Here is a 16,700-nt window from a genome sequence, read left to right as displayed (position 1 = left end):
ATGCCACCCTCTTGTTATTTGTGTAAACTGGATGCCAGGAAATTAATGTAGGGTACAGAGGCCTATAGGCAATAAGTGGCTGGTAATAATCCTCCTGGAAACATGCAGTAATAATCCTCCCAGAAACATGTAGTAATAATCCTCCTGGAAACATGCAGTAGTAATCCACCCAGAAACATGTAGTAATAATCCTCCTGGAAACATGCAGTAGTAATCCACCCAGAAACATGTAGTAATAATCCTCCTGGAAACATGCAGTAATAATCCACCCAGAAACATTTAGTAATAATCCTCCTGGAAACATGCAGTAGTAATCCATCCAGAAACATGCAGTAATAATCCTCCTGGAAACATGCAGTAGTAATCCATCCAGAAACATGCAGTAATAATCCTCCTGGCAACATGCAGTAATAATTCACCCAGAAACATGTAGTAGTAATCCTCCTGGAAACATGCAGTAGTAATCCATCCAGAAACATGCAGTAATAATCCTCCTGGCAACATGCAGTAATAATTCACCCAGAAACATGTAGTAGTAATCCTCCTGGAAACATGCAGTAGTAATCCATCCAGAAACATGTAGTAATAATCCTCCTGGCAACATGCAGTAATAATTCACCCAGAAACATGTAGTAGTAATCCTCCCGGAAACATACAGTAATAATCCTCCTGGAAACATGCAGTAGTAATCCACCCAGAAACATACAGTAATAATCCTCCCAGAAAAATGCCTAGAATTGGATGAAGAAGGCCCTTCTCCTATGTACCAGTTTCTTTCTGGCATTGCAGAGTACAATTTTTAAGCATTTAGGATTCTAAAGCCTCAATGTAGCCTGAAGAACCTTTCAGATCAAACAAATCTTCAATGTTTAATTTTCTAATATTCCCACATTCCAAAGCCATTCAGGTTAGTAGGTACGTTGACCACATGGATGTAATTGGGCGGCACAGGCTTGTTGGGCTGGGAGAGCCTGTTACTGTGCTTTATCTCTAAATAAAATAAATATAACATTTCCATTGTGTTTCTTTTTATATTAAATATAGGTCAGCTGACAGATGTATGTGTTGGGGAGCACTTCGGGTCCAGTGATCACAATAGCATTAGCTTCAATATAATTATGGAGAAGGACAGGACTGGACCTAGAGTTGAGATTTTTGATTGGAGAAAGGCTAACTTTGAGGAGATGCGAAGGGATTTAGAGAGAGTGGATTGGGTCAAGTTGTTTTATGGGAAGGATGTAATAGAGAAATGGAGGTCATTTAAGGGTGAAATTATGTGGGTACAGAATCTTTATGTTCCTGTTAGGTTGAAAGGAAAGGTTAAAGGTTTGAAAGCACCATGGTTTTCAAGGGATATTAGAAACTTGGTTCAGAAAAAGAGGGATGTCTACAATAGATATAGGCAGCATGGAGTAAAGGAATTGCTCGAGGAGTATAAAGAATGTAAAAGGAATCTTAAGAAAGAGATTAGAAAAGCTAAAAGAAGATACGAGGTTGGTTTGGCAAATAAGGTGAAAGTAAATCCGAAAGGTTTCTACAGTTATATTAAAAGCAAGAGGATAGTGAGGGATAAAATTGGTCCCTTAGAGAATCAGGGTGGTCAGCTATGTGTGGAGCCGAGGGAGATGGGAGAGATTTTGAACGATTTCTTCTCTTCAGTATTCACTAAGGAGAAGGATATTGAATTGTGTAAGGTGTGGGAAACAAGTAAGGAAGTTATGGAACCTGTGACAATTAAAGAGGTGGAAGTACTGGCGCTTTTAAGAAATTTAAAAGTGGATAAATCTCGGGGTCCTGACAGGATATTCCCCAGGACCTTGAGGGAAGTTTGTGTAGAGATAGCGGGAGCTCTGACGGAGATCTTTCAGATGTCATTAGAAACGGGGATTGTGCCGGAGGATTGGCGTATTGCTCATGTGGTTCCATTGTTTAAAAAGGGTTCTAGAAGGAAGCCTAGCAATTATAGACCTGTCAGTTTGACATCAGTGGTGGGTAAATTAATGGAAAGTATTCTTAAAGATAGTATTTATAATTATCTGGATAAACAGGATCTGATTAGGAGTAGCCAGCATGGATTTGTGCGTGGAAGGTCATGTTTGACAAACCTTACTGAATTTTTTGAAGAAGTTACGAGGAATGTTGACGAGAGTAAGGCAGTGGATGTACTCTATATGGACTTTAGCAAGGCCTTTGACAAAGTTCCACATGGAAGGTTAGTTAAGAAGGTTCAGTCATTAGGTATTAATGCTGGAGTAATAAAATGGATTCAACAGTGGCTAGATGGGAGATGCCAGAGAGTAGTGGTGGATAATTGTTTATTGGGATGGAGGCCGGTGACTAGCAGGGTGCCTCAGGGATCTGTTTTGGGCCCAATGTTGTTTGTAATATACATAAATGATCTGGATGATGGGGTGGTAAATTGGATTAGTAAGTATGCCGATGATACTAAGGTAGGAGGTGTTGTGGATAATGAGGTGAGTTTTCAAAGCTTGCAGGGAGATTTATGCCGGTTAGAAGAATGGGCTGAACGTTGGCAGATGGAGTTTAATGCTGAGAAGTGTGAGGTTCTACATTTTGGCAGGAATAATCCAAATAGAACATACAGGGTGAATGGTAGGGCATTGAGGAATGCAGTGGAACAGAGAGATCTAGGAATAACAGTGCATAGTTCCCTGAAGGTGGAGTCTCATGTAGATAGGGTGGTGAAGAAGGCTTTTGGAACGCTGGCCTTTATAAATCAGAGCATTGAGTACAGAAGTTGGGATGTAATGTTAAAATTGTACAAGGCATTGGTAAGGCATTGGTAATAATTTGGAATATTGTGTACAGTTCTGGTCACCGAATTATAGGAAAGATATCAATAAATTAGAGAGAGTGCCGAGACGATTTACTAGGATGTTACCTGGGTTTCAGCACTTAAGTTACAGAGAAAGGTTGAACAAGTTAGGTCTCTATTCATTGGAGCGTAGAAGGTTGAGGGGGGATTTGATCGAGGTATTTAAGATTTTGAGAGGGATAGATAGAGTTGACGTGAATAGGCTGTTTCCATTGAGAGTAGGGGAGATTCAAACTAGAGGACATGATTTGAGAGTTAGGGGGCAGAAGTTTAAGGGAAACATGAGGGGGTATTTCTTAAGAGAGTGATAGCTGTGTGGAATGAGCTTCCTGTAGAAGTAGTAGAGGCCAGTTCAGTTGTGTCATTTAAGGTAAAATTGGATAGGTATATGGACAGGAAAGGAGTAGAGGGTTATGGGCTGAGTGCGGGTAGGTGGGACTAGGTGAGATTAAGAGTTCGGCACGGACTAGGAGGGCCGAGATGGCCTGTTTCCATGCTGTGATTGTTATATGGTTATACAGCAGTTGCAACATGCCTTACAATTTCAGGATTAGAATCGGGTTTAATATCACGGGAATATGTCATGAAATTTGTTAACTTTGTAGCAGCAGTACAATGTAATACATGATAAATAAATATAGAGAAAAAAAATTGAGTTATGTTAGGTATATAATTTGAGAAGGAGAAACTAAATTCCAATGTGTTGGTATTTCAGTGGAATAAAAGAAATTACAATGGCATGAGAGGGGAAATGGTCAAGGTTGACTGGAAAGGGACACTAGCAGGAAGGATAGCAGAGCAGCAATGGCTGGAGTTTCTGCAAAAAATGAGGGAAGTGCAAGACAGATATATTCCAAATAAGAAGAAATTTTCAAAGGAAAGAAGGACACTACCATGGCTGACAAGTGAAGTCAGAGCCAAAGTAAAAGCAAAAGACAGGGCATGCAAGGAAGGTAAAGTTAGTGGGAAGATAAAGGATTAGGAAGCTTTTAAAAACTTGCAGAAGGAAACTAAGAAAATCATTAGGAAGGAAAAGATGAATTATAAAAGGAAGCTGGCAACTAATATCAAAGAAGATAGTCAAAGCTTTTTTAAGTACATAAAGGGTAAAAGAGAGTTGAGGGTAGAAATAGGACCAGTAGAAAATGGTGCTGGAGATATTGTTATGAGAGATATAGAGATGGCAGGGGAACTGAATGTGTATTTTGCGTCAGTCTTCACAGTGGAAGACATCTGCAGTATACCGGACATTCAAGAGTGTCAAGGAAGTGAAGTATGTGCAGTGAAAATTATGACTGAGAAGGTGCTCAGGAAGCTGAGGTCTGAGGATGGATAAATCTCCTGGACCTGATGGTATGCACCCTCGGGTTCTGAAGGAAGTACTGGAGAGATTGCGGAGGCATTAACAATGATCTTTCAAGAATTGATAGATTCTGGCATTGTACCGGATGACAGGAAAATTGCAAATGTTACTCCACTATTTGAGAAGGGTGGGAGGCAGCAGAAAGAAAACTAAAGACCTGTTAGCCTGACATCAGTAGTTGGGAGATTGTTGGAATCGTTTGTTAGGGATGAGATTACGGAGTACCTGGAGACAAATGACAAGATAGGCCAAAGCCAGCATGGTTTCCCAAAAGGACAATCCTGCCTGACTAACCTACTGCCATCTTTTGAGGAAATTCCAAGCAGGGTAGACAAAGGAGATGCAGTAGATTCAGAAGGCTTTTGACAAGGTCCCGCACAAAGGCTGCTTAGTAAGATAAGAACCCATGGAATTACAGGGGAGGCACTAGCATGGGTGGAGCATTGGCTGGTCGGTAGAAAACAGAGAGTGAGAATAAAAGGATCCAATTCTGGTTGGCTGCCGGTTACCAGTGGAGTTTCACAGGGGTCGATGTTGGGATCACTGCTTTTTAATGATGTATGTCAATGATTTGGACTATGGGATTAATGGATTTGTGGCTAAATTTGCCATGGACCTCTAGCACAAGAGGACAGGACTTCAGGATTGAAGGACATACATTTAGAACAAAGATGCAGAGAAATTACTTTAGTCAGAGGGTGATAAATCTGTGGAATTTGTTGCCACGAGCAGCTGTGGAGGCCAAGTCATTGGGTGTATTTAAGACTGAGATAGATAGGTTCTTGATTAGCCAAGGCATCAAAGAGTATGGGGAGAAGGCAGGGGAGTGAGGATGACTGGAAGAACTTGATCAGCCCATGATTGAATGGTGGAGCAAACTCGATAGGCCGAATGGTCTACTTCTGTTCCTATATCTTATGGTCTTATATATATATATATGTTTATTAAGTAGTTAAGTTAAAATAAGTAGTGCAAAATAATAGAAATAAAGAAGTAGTGAAGTAGTGTTCATGGGTTCAATGTCCATTTAGAAATCAGATGGCAGAGGAGAAGAAGCTATTCCTGAATCACTGAGTGTGGTCCTTCAGGCTTCTGTACCTCCTACCTGATGGTACAGTGAGAAAAGGGCATGCCCTGGGTGCTGGAGGTCCTTAATTATGGACAATTTCTCATATATTCTCTTTGTATACCTGCAAAGTCTTTCTCTTATCACAGCACTGTCCTGGGTAAGGTAGGTGTATTAAAAATGTTATTCATAGAGAAGATGTTGAAATTGTACCCATTGCTGTTTTACAGTGTATCTGACGTGCACATCTGTGAGGAAACAAAAAGGATCTCATTTTATTTTGTGGTGACAGATCCATATAATGGATTAAAACCTCTTCCTAAGACAGATGTGGAGAAAGCAATCAGGTATGCTTGACAGTGTTTTTAGAGAAAAGACCATTTAATTTTTTATGAGATTAATTTTTAAGTTACTACTCTGTTTTCATTTCAGAATGGTCAAAGCCAGGTTCAATAACGCCTTTTCCCTGGACGAAAACACACTGGAGTTTGTGGGTATCATCCCCACGTTTGCCCCAGTCCCAGAGCCACCTGTCACTGTGTGGCTGATTGTTTTTGGCATCATCATGGGCTTGATAGCATGTGGTCTTATTATGATAATTGTGACTGGTCAACGTGATAAAATGAAGTAAGTACTTTAAAGCATATTTTCTCCTTTTTCAATCCAGGGTGAAATAGTTACGAAGTGAGAATCTTTCACTTATAACAAGAGTAGGGTCCTTGTAAACAGTCAGTTGAAGGCATGTAAAAATGTCCTGAAAGGCATCTCTTGTTTTTGTTTTCTTTCATACAGTTAAAAGAACAAAACACAAGCATTATGAATTGAGTAAGCCATGTCTCAAGCTTCCACCAGCAGTCAAAACAATTATCAATCCATTGCTTCAGCTTCACTTTCTGACACCTACAATATAAGATCCAAAAGTCTACCTGAAAGTAGTCAACGAGCCACTGTCACAGCTCCGCCCCCATACGTCAATCACCACACTGCAGTGTAAATGCTTTAAACCATTGTTTCTAATGCTACTTCCATTGTAAATGCATATGGGTATTTATGTCTTGACACACATTTTATTCCATATCCTTACCTCTAGTTCTTTATATAATTCCTTATTCCTTATCATTGTTGAATATTGTTTTTTGTTGCATGTCGAACTAATATATCACAGCAAATTCCTAATCTGTGTAAATGTATATGGCAAATAAAATTGACCCTTGACCCTTGGTGTGGTAGAAAATTCTAAAGATTTACAACCCTCCATGAAAAAAAATTATGCTCATCACTATATTCAGGCACTCTGGCAACAGGAGGCCCAGAATCTACACCGTCACACTCTCTGAGACTCTTGCACTCATCTCTCATTCTCCAAACTCAGTAGATTCAAGATTGGAAGGACAGATTCAATCTATTGAACCTTTATTGCATTGATGCATAAGGCACAGACCAGTATAATACATAACTGATAAGGTCTCACAGCTTTCATTCTGGGCTCTGCTGTGTTTTTGCCACACGAGGTATCACCTCCCATCAGTTCTCTGCTAAGTCTCCTGACAAGACCACCAAGCCTACCAATCACTCAATCCTTGACTACCCCCTCTGATCCATATCCATCCCTCCTTTGTCGTGTCATCCCTGCTCTTCTCTGTGCTGCAAGACCTAGTTGTGACCGCAGTCACTAATGAGGAAATTTTAAGCAATCATGTTTCTATATTTCCTGCCCCAATAGTTTACCTTTTCTTCAAACAGGACTTAAGAATGTTCTGTTCCTCTGGACATGATGTTAGGTTTCCAGAAACTGTTTTGCCTTAGCTATCATTTCAATCCTGAGTGGTATTCTGCATACTGCAGACATGGAGATAATCTGAACACATACATGCCATATAGATGTTTGAAAATAATTTGAGATAATTGTCTTACAAACAACTCAATCAGCAGCAGTTTTACAATTACATCTTTGAGATAGAGCCCTCCATCAGGAGGAGAAGGAGGAGGAGAGAGGCTTTTGATGTTCAGAGTATGATTGCAACTTCATCACTAAATGTGTACAATCCATTTTTCAGTCCAATCTGGTTAGAAACACAACAACAGACCAAATTAAAGCCAATTTTTATTCTTCAACTTTATTCCTTTTCAAAAGTGACTACATGTTAGAAATACCACTGGCAACTATAGTGCTCCAGTTTTTTTTGGTTGACAGTTGTTGATGTTTAAGCCATTTTCATGTTCTGTATTTTTGTGCTTTTTCCAAATATTGTTGAAGGGCACAGATTCATCAGTTAAGAGACAAAAGCAGGTTGTTTCCTTAACTATGTTTGACTGGGTGTAATGAGACTTCAAGGAGTCTAGAATCAATGTCAAAGACTCCAAGCCTGTTCAGCTCCGTAATGCTGTCTCTGATGCTTGTGATATGCTAGTGGACAGGATGCAGCCAAGGATTTGATGGAGGGCTCTATATCAAAGATGTATTCGTAAAACTGCTGCTGCCTGAGTTGTTTGTAAAACAATTATCTCAAATTATTTTCAAACATCTATATGGCAGCATATGGGTTAGAGATGTCCTTGATTTCAGAGAATCCATTGTCTAGATCAATGTTGCGTGCTCCCTTAGGTTTCTTAATGTTTTTCCTTAGCAATTTGGCATTGAATTGAAGTTACTTAATTAGCTCAATTTAACTTTCCACTGTTGGTGTAATGCTGACTCAAATGCTGAACATGTGATCTTTATTATGGTTGTACCTCCCTGTTTATTAGTCATTAAAATCTGTATGAGAGTGAAATTTGTATTGGTCATGCAGTCAATGGGTCCAATGTTCAGTAGTAAATGTATGGGGAAGCAACCAGTGCTAACACTCAGCAAGAAGTCATTTGTTTACTATTTTAAAACGTTGTTAATCTGCTTTTGAAACTTAGGAACAAGTTTCTGGGAGAAAACATGAGATAGTTTTAATTGCTGACTATTATCACTATAATTTGAACAGCTGATGATAGAACCACAGAACGATTCAACAACAAAAAGATTTGTGTAGCAAACTTTACCTTAACATGGTATTCCATACTACACAGGAGCAAAAGCAAGCTGTATGTGGTTAAGGGTAGGAATAATAGAGAGAATAATTAGTGATAGAAATGCATTGTGTGAAAGGGAGATCTTCATACCCTTGGTTTGTTTGCTGCTGTGGAAAGATTCAGGTGCATAATGCAGTCTCAAATCTCTTATACAAATTAAAAGGTTTGTCCCTTAACTTCATCAAATTCTAATTGTTCCAATGAAATCATAATAGGAAATAAATAAACTAGATTTTGTTTCTTTGTCTGGGTTTGGAAAGGGTTTATTCCAACTGCATATGGTCATATATTTTGCTCTAACATGCTGTTGCTGTTGTAGGAAAGCAAAAGCTGCAGAAAAGGAAAGAGAAAACAAAGAGGCAAATTTCACAGGAGCTGAGAATGGAATCTCCTGTCAAACACTGTATCAGACTGAAGGCTGTCAAAATGAAGCATTCCATCCAGATGATGAAAAATTAACAACCCTGTAAAATCAACTTTCTCCTGTCTGATGGTCATTGCAGCCTTTGGTATTTTAATGGAAGAATTCACTTGGTCAGTGTTATTAAAATTAAATGATAATCTTTAAATCAGCTCAGTTTTACTTTTTCATTTTTAGAGAGTTCATTTGCTTCACACTGAATGAAGACAAATATGGAGCATTATTAAATGGTGCAGGAAATAAATCAATGTTAAATTATGTCTAAAGTTCAAGTCCTGTTTATCTCTCTTCCTTTTATGATGAATGTTTACTACTTCAGGGGTATTTCACTGGCACCATCAAATTAAAAAAATACCTGGGCTCAAAAAGTATCATTCAAATAAAAAAACATTTTTACCTTGACATGCCTTTTCTTATCCATTTAACTCAAAATAGTTTGAAATAAGATTTTGCTGAAGACTCGGGTACATTAAAATTATATGAAAAATAAAACCTATTTTATGCAAGTAAAAATATCAAAAGACTTAATTCAATATGTCCTTCAATACTTTACAGCCCATATAAAATAGAAAAATTTCCGTGTCCATAGTCACGGAAAATTTGCACTATTAGAAGTTATTCAGTCCCATGTGTGTCCACTAGTCAAAAAGGCAATATACAACTTTATCCCATTTTCCAATACTAGGACCCAGCAGATCACAGCTATCAATGTGCACATCTAAGTAATTATCCTGTTGTTGATGACTTCTGTCTAAATTTATATTGACTGTAGCAAGGCCTTCGACAACGTCTCACATGCTGGTTTAGAAGGTTCAGTCGCTTGCCATTCAGGCTCAGGGAGTAAACTGAATGCAACATTGGCTTCATAGAAGAAACCAGAGAGTGGTAGTGAATGGTTGCCTCTCTGATTGGAGGCCTATAACTAGATGTGTGCTGTAGGGACCGGTAGTGGGTCCAGTGGTAAACTGGATCAGCAAATTTGCGAATATCATCAAGAATAGGGGTGCAGTGGACAGGGAGAAAGGTTATCATGACTTGTAACAGGATGTGGACCAGATGAAAAAAATGGGTGAAAAATTGCAGAAGGAATTTAATGCAGTCAAGTGTGAGGTTTTCCACTTTGGAAGGTCAAACCAGGGTAGGACTTATGCAGTGCATGATAAGGCACTGAATAGTGTGGTAGAACAAAAGGATCTGGGAATAAAGATTGATAATTGCTTTAAAGTGGTATCACCGGCAGGTAGGATTGTAAAATGAGCTTTAGGCACATAGGTCTTCATAGATCAAAGTACAGAATAAATGACACACACAAAATGCTGGTGGAACACAGCAGGTAAGGCAGCATCTATAAGGAGAAGCACTGTCAACGTTTCGGGCCGAGACCCTTCGTCCTGAAACGTCGACAGTGCTTCTCCTTATAGATGCTGCCTGGCCTACTGTGTTTATTGGAGTATAAAAGTATAAATTTTGCTGTATAACCAAAACTATGAAGTCAGTTTTGAAACTTGCTATTTGATATGTATGTACCCAATTTAGTAGGAGAATGAAATCTTAAGAATGTAGAAGACAATGGTGTGTTAATGAGAGGTAGCTAAAGAGATGTAGATTAGAACATGATTAAATCAATTGGTAAAAACAATAGGGGCAAAAGATGTATGTGTGGTACGTGTAATACGCAACTATAGATCGATTACATATGCTAATACAACTGGACCAGGAGATTGCTATAAAAAATGCTGTGTCCAAAGGATCGGTGGGCAATCAGCGACTAGCTCAATGACTGTCTCAGTTTTGATTTGCAAATTAAAGTTTAATACTTCTTGAAGAATCTTCTGCGTCTCCTGGTCGTTTGTGGGGCACAAAAAACCACGACAAAATTGGCGACCGTGACAGGACCGGAAAAAGACCTGCAGAAAGGAAACGACAGATTGGGGACGCTTCCCAGTCCTCTAGGGACCCCCACAAGGCTAACAGAATTAAGGGTGCACCCAAACAAAAGGTAAGCGCTTTTGGCGACAATTTGGACTAAGAATTCTGTGGGGAGGTCTTGGAGTCTCAGAAGTGTGGAACCACTGCTGAAGGGTCTCTCCGGTCCAAATAATCTGGCAGAGTTGGGGGTTAATAGGAGGCTCAGAGGATTGATCAAGAACACTGCAGTGAGGGTAAGTACAAATAAGTTAATAAGAAGTTAAGTTAAGACAAATTCCATGTGGTGTTGCTAAGTCCCTGTGGATACTGCTTCGTATGAAGGTCTGAATGGGCAGGGAAAGGGCATAGAGAAAATCCTCGTGGATACTGCCTTAAGAGATAAGGGTCTGAATAGACGAGGTGCATAGAGAAAATCCCTGTGGATACCACTTTGTATGAAACAAAGATCTGAATGGGCAGGGAAAGGGAAAATAGTGAAAATCCTTGTGGATACTGTTTCGTATGAAATGAAGGTCTGATCGGGCAGGGAAAGGAAAATAGAGAAAATCCTCATGGATACCGCCTTAAGAGATAAGGGTCTGAATAGACGAGGTGCAAAGAGAAAGTTCTGTGGATACCGCTCTGAATAGAGGTCTGCACGGGCAGAACAGAATAGGAAACAAGGACAGTCCAATATGTAGTTTAAAGTGCTGGTAGATAGACAATAGACTAGGCATAGAATTAGAGTAAATAATATTATCCAGTAAACGAACTGTGAATCTCTGAAATACCTTAAAAAGAGAGAATAACATGACAGGTAAAGGAACAGCAGTAGAGTTTCTGAGCAAAAAATTCCCGTTAATTAAATATGAGATCACAAAAACTTCAGAAAAATGGGAAAAAAGAACCAATAACCGGGTCACAAAGTGGCCAAGAGAAGGAACGTTTGATGTAAGTTTGTGCGAAGAAATGGAGGGACTAATTAAAAATTACAAACCAAAAGATAAATCTGAGAAAAGAGGGCAAAAAAGAGAATGAGAAATGGAAGCTAAAACTCTTCAGAACAGAGGGAGAAAGGCTGAGGAGGACAGGTAGAATATTGATTACAAGCGAGGAAGACACTCAGGTGCTGGAAAAACAGCCTGTTAGAGAGAGAGGAGGGTACGGTGAGAAACTGGCTTCGGCTCCGTACCTGGATGTGAAAGAAACAGAAAAACTCCCTCCTCCCTATAATGAGGAAGGAACCCCTAAGCAGTGCCCCCCTGCTGATGGGAACAGTAAACATGCAGGGAGAAGTACAAGTAAGGATCATGAGGAGTCCCTGCCACAGGTGTACAGACACGGACAGGAAGAAAGAGAAGGTGACTCATTGGAGGAGCAAGAGTTAAGTGGAGAGAGAGAGGATGTGAGAATTTGTGGGGAAGAGGTAGGAGGCAGAAGCCCAGAAGAGCAGAAGGAGGCGGTAGGGGAGCGACTTGCTGAAGTAGAGAGAGAGCCAGATAAGTTAATGAGAGGGGATTGCCAGAGGAGATGTGAAAAATACTCCAGGGACCAACCAAGTATTGAATCAAGACAGAAAGGAAGGACTCCACAGGGAGACCGAGGGAAGAAGAGAATCCCGGAGACATTTGTGTGGGAGGCAGTAAAGACATACCCTGAGACAGATGGGGAGTCAGGTGAGGAGGAGAACCAGGGCAGGTGGGAAGAAGGAGGAAGAATTATGCTGTTGTTAGTAAAAGGATCAGGACAAGTGCAGTATATCCCTTGGGGATCCCAGGACCTAGAAGGGCTGAAAAACACTCTGCCCAATCTACATGAAGGAGCAGGGAAATGGATTAGAGCCTTTGAAGAAGAAACAGCGGGACAATTATTGGCTATGGGAGATTTGAAGGCACTGTTTATAAGGTTGATGGGAACCTCCAAATTTAACGAACTAATGGAAATGGCTGGCATAGTAAACTCACAACGACCCAAGAACTGACGGGGACGGGTTTGACAGAGTGAGGCAGAGGGTATGGCAGGCCCTCAGAAAGCTTTTTCCACCCAAAGTGGACCCCAGAGCCTTAAAAGGGGATCCACTGGGAGACACTGAAAACCCAGCCGCCTACGTAGGAAAACCAGTTGAAAAGGTGGAGACTGGAGACTGAGCAAGAGGTGAAGAATAGCTTATTTATGACCTCACTGTTCCGACATAGCATTTTGGATGCAATGCCTCCACAAGTAAAATCCAAACTGGAGGAAGTGGTTGGGTTAACGTCAAAGACCCCACAAGAATTTAGAGACCACGTAGTCCACGCGGTTGAGAAATACCGGAAAGACAAACAAAGGTTGGCTGAGCAGCAGGAAGAGGTGCAAAGAAAGTTAATACAAATGCAGCTCGAAGAGCCCAAAAAGAAGGAAAAAGAGAAAAACAAAAAGATGCTGCCAGCAACCACCGATCCGAGTACAGCCATCAAACTGAATGAAGCACCGCTATATGGAGGAACCGATCATACTGTAAGACAAGGGCTGGAAAACCCCATGCCAATAATTGTCTTTGGGGGAGCATTCCCACAAATGCCCTATCAGGAACAGACTAAATTCAAACAGCCCAGACGGGACTGGAAGTCCCAAGGAGGGGGACAGAGAAGCTATGGGCAGAGGGGACCAGTAAGGAAACAGGGGGAAAGAGAGGTAGAGAGATTGTGCTGGGAATGTAATCAGCCAGGGCACATGAGAAGAGATTGTCCGTTTACACCATGGCCTGTCACACACCAGCAGGAACCGATAAGAAGGGAACTAAAGTTTAGCCAAGGACCAGCCCCCACGTGCCCAAGCGGACCTGTGAACCCCTATGCGAGGTATTAGGGGTGCCCCGAGAACTTGAGTGGGAAGGGACATGTTAGAAGGGCAACTGATACCAATGATGATAGATACTGGAGCCACGCACACTTGTGTACAGCCACAGTATGCCCACCTTCCCATGTCAGGAAAGTTTATTAAGACTTTTATTAAGGGTTCTCGGGGAAAAAAAAGTTGACACAGTGCATGGCTCCAGTGCGGTTGAGAATGGGAAACAAAGGAATTGTTTTGCTGGTGCTAGTATTTAAAGGAACTCCGATTAATTTGTTAGGCAGAGATGCCTTATTGAAACTGGAATTAAAATTAGAATGCACCAGAAATGGGCTGAGTGTGGAAAGAGCAGGGGCTCAATTGATAGTGCGAGAAGACGAGAAGGCTAATGTCTTTTGGATAGGAGACATCGCAGATCAGATTCAGGGAACCTGGGAAAAATGGAAAAAGGGCGTGCAGGCTATATTACCCAGGGCGGTAATGCCCAAATCTGAGCTACATTGTACAGTGATTTTTGACGAGACTCAGAACAGGGAGTTAGAGGAGAGATGCCACCTGGAGGCATGTATCCAACAGCACCTGGAAGGGGAGGCTGTGATAATTGGAAATTAATTGGAAAGCTTTACATGTTAAGTGGAACACCTTTTTAGAAAAATGGTACAGGATACCGGAGGCTGTGCCCCAGGTAACATTGTTGGTAAACAAGGGATATCAGTCTAAAGACTAAGGACCCTTAGTTAAGAGTGTTGAAACCGTAACAGTGTGAAGGAAAATCACGCCAGAGGTGTGGATATCAGAAGACATTGCATTAAAATAATGGTAAGTGTAGATAAGGTAGGGACAGTGAGAGAGGTCGAAATAACTCCCCAACCACACATGCCCTTGCTGGGAAAGGAAAGAGGCCAGCAGAAAGATAAAAGGTTAGATGAGTTGCCATCTATTCTGTGGTCATAGCATGACACGGACGTAGGGAAAATAAAAACAGCTAGTCCGGTGGAAATAAGGCTGAAAAAAGGAGCAATTCCACCCAGGAGACCACAATACCCTCTAAGACCAGAAGCAGAAGAGGGAATAGCATCGACAGTGCAGGGGTTGCTTGAAATAGGAGTGCTTAAAAGAACAAACCGTCTATGCAATACCCCGTTGCTGCTGGTCTTAAAAGCAGATAAGTCTAAGTGGAGATTGATGCATGACTTGCGAGCGGTAAATGATGTGGTAGAGGACTGGCCAGTGGTAGTCTCCAACCCACATGCGCTTTTGACTAATGTTCCACCAGAAGCAAGTTACTTTTCAGTGATTGATTTGTGTTCGGCTTTCTTCAGCATTCCTCTAGCCGATCAGTGTCAGTATTTGTTTGCATTTACTTACAGAGGTGCTCAGTATACCTATACCAGAATGCCTCAAGGGTTTAAACATTCACCACATGTTTTTAATCAGGTGTTAAAGGCAGACGTAGAGGACATGCCATTGGAAAGTACATTGCTACAGTATGTGGATGACCTGTTGATTTGCTCCCACAGTAAGGAACAGTGTGAGCAGGACACTATAACTCTGTTAGAGAAGCTGGCGCACGGAGGACATAAAGTATCCAAAAAGAAACTACAATTTTGCACGCAGCAAGTGGAACACTTATGCAGGGTAATATCCAAGGGCGTGAAGGCGATAGCACCAGATCAGATTGAGGCAATAACTAAGGCCCCCAAACCCCAGACTGTAGGGCAGATGATGACGTTTTTGGGAATGGCAGGGTACAGCTCAGACTGGATAGGAGAATATACTGAGATTGTGGCACCTTTGAGAAAGATAATGAAAGAAGCAGGACATTCAAATTTGAAGAACAGTTTACAGTGGAATGGAGAGGCGGAGATAGCTTTCAATACTATTAAGCAGGAATTGCAGTCAGCACCAGCATTAGCTTTGCCTGACTACAAGAAGGTTTTTCATTTGTATGTATCCAACCGACAGGAGGGTTATGTCACAGCGGTTCTAACACAGGAGACAGGCACAGGAAAAGCAAAGGAGCCGATAGCATACTACAGTACGAGACTCGATGAGGTGTGCACTACCAGTAATATAGCCGATTTTGTCTTTTGTCCCTTTGGGCAATGAAGGAGAACCCCATGATTGTGTAGGGAAGACGATGGCATTTGCCAAATTGAGAGCAGATTTACGGTCAGAACCACTAGAGGATGCAAATAAAAAGGTTCTGTTCGTAGATGGCTCTTGTTATAGGGACTATGATGGAAATCATGCAGGGTTCTCAGTAGTGCAGCAGGATCAGTCGAGCTATAAGATTATTAGGATGGAATCCTGTCCCCAACTGTGTTCCACCCAACTAGCGGAAATCAAAGCCCTGACAGCTGCGTGTGAAATGATGGAAGGTGAGAAAGTAGACATCTATACTGATTCGGCATATGCTCATGGAGTATGCCATTTATTCGGGGCAGTGTGGAAGCAGAGAGGTTTTAAAAAAAAGTAATGGAGATCCTATACAACATTGTCAGCAAATTCTAGACTTAATAAAAGCCATAATGAAACCTAAAGCCTTGGCTATAGTAAAATGCCAGGCACATAAGAAGGGAAATGATGTAATAACAAAGGGAAATCAAGCTGCGGACGAAGCAGCCAGGAAAGCGTCTGGGTGTACATCAGCTGTCATTGCCCCCCAGGTAAGCCTAACTCCAGAACCTGAGGTAGAGGACCTAATTGAAATACAAGGTAAGGCAACTTTGGCAGAACAGACAATGTGGAGAAAAAGGGGGGTCAAGCAGAACCCGGAAGGCTTGTGGAGCACGGAAGACGGTTTGTTGGTAGCGCCCACCCCTCTACTGACGATTCTGATTTCAGAAGCACATGGGATTGACCATTGTGCAAGGGGGGAAGTGATAAAGAAAATAAAGAAGGACGGTTTTTGGTCACCTTATTTACAGGCTTCAGTGGACTTTGTCTTGTCACAGTGCGAGGTATGCGCACAGAATAATGTTCGAAAGGGAATTACAACCCCAATAGGTCACATTCCTGTACCTGAAGGACCATTTAAACATCTAGTGATCGATTACGTAGACATGATAAAGAGAGTGAGAGGGAAAAGATACATGCTGGTAGTAATTGATCGATTTAGCAGATGGGTGGATGCAGTACCTTCAAGAGATCAAGGGGCAAAGACAATGGTAAAATTTCTGACAAATGAAGTGATCCCAAGGTTTGGAGT

The 16,700-nt window shown here is 41.2% G+C and overlaps 1 protein-coding gene across 1 annotated transcript in view; it reads left to right on the top strand.

Moving 5' to 3' along the window:
• The window catches only part of cltrn (collectrin, amino acid transport regulator), a 50,227-nt gene extending 41,076 nt beyond the window's left edge, over positions 1-9,151 (top strand). Inside the window, exons 6-8 of the mRNA XM_059965995.1 lie at positions 5,496-5,612; positions 5,698-5,892; positions 8,648-9,151. Of these exons, the coding sequence (XP_059821978.1) occupies positions 5,496-5,612; positions 5,698-5,892; positions 8,648-8,798 (463 nt within the window). The 3' untranslated portion in view covers positions 8,799-9,151. The remainder of the gene's footprint in view (positions 1-5,495; positions 5,613-5,697; positions 5,893-8,647) is intronic.
• Positions 9,152-16,700: the final 7,549 nt, after the last annotated feature.

This window comes from Hypanus sabinus, chromosome 4, assembly GCF_030144855.1.
Source record: "Hypanus sabinus isolate sHypSab1 chromosome 4, sHypSab1.hap1, whole genome shotgun sequence".
Taxonomy (NCBI): Eukaryota; Metazoa; Chordata; class Chondrichthyes; order Myliobatiformes; family Dasyatidae; genus Hypanus; species Hypanus sabinus.
This window is presented reverse-complemented; position numbering and strand designations above follow the sequence as displayed.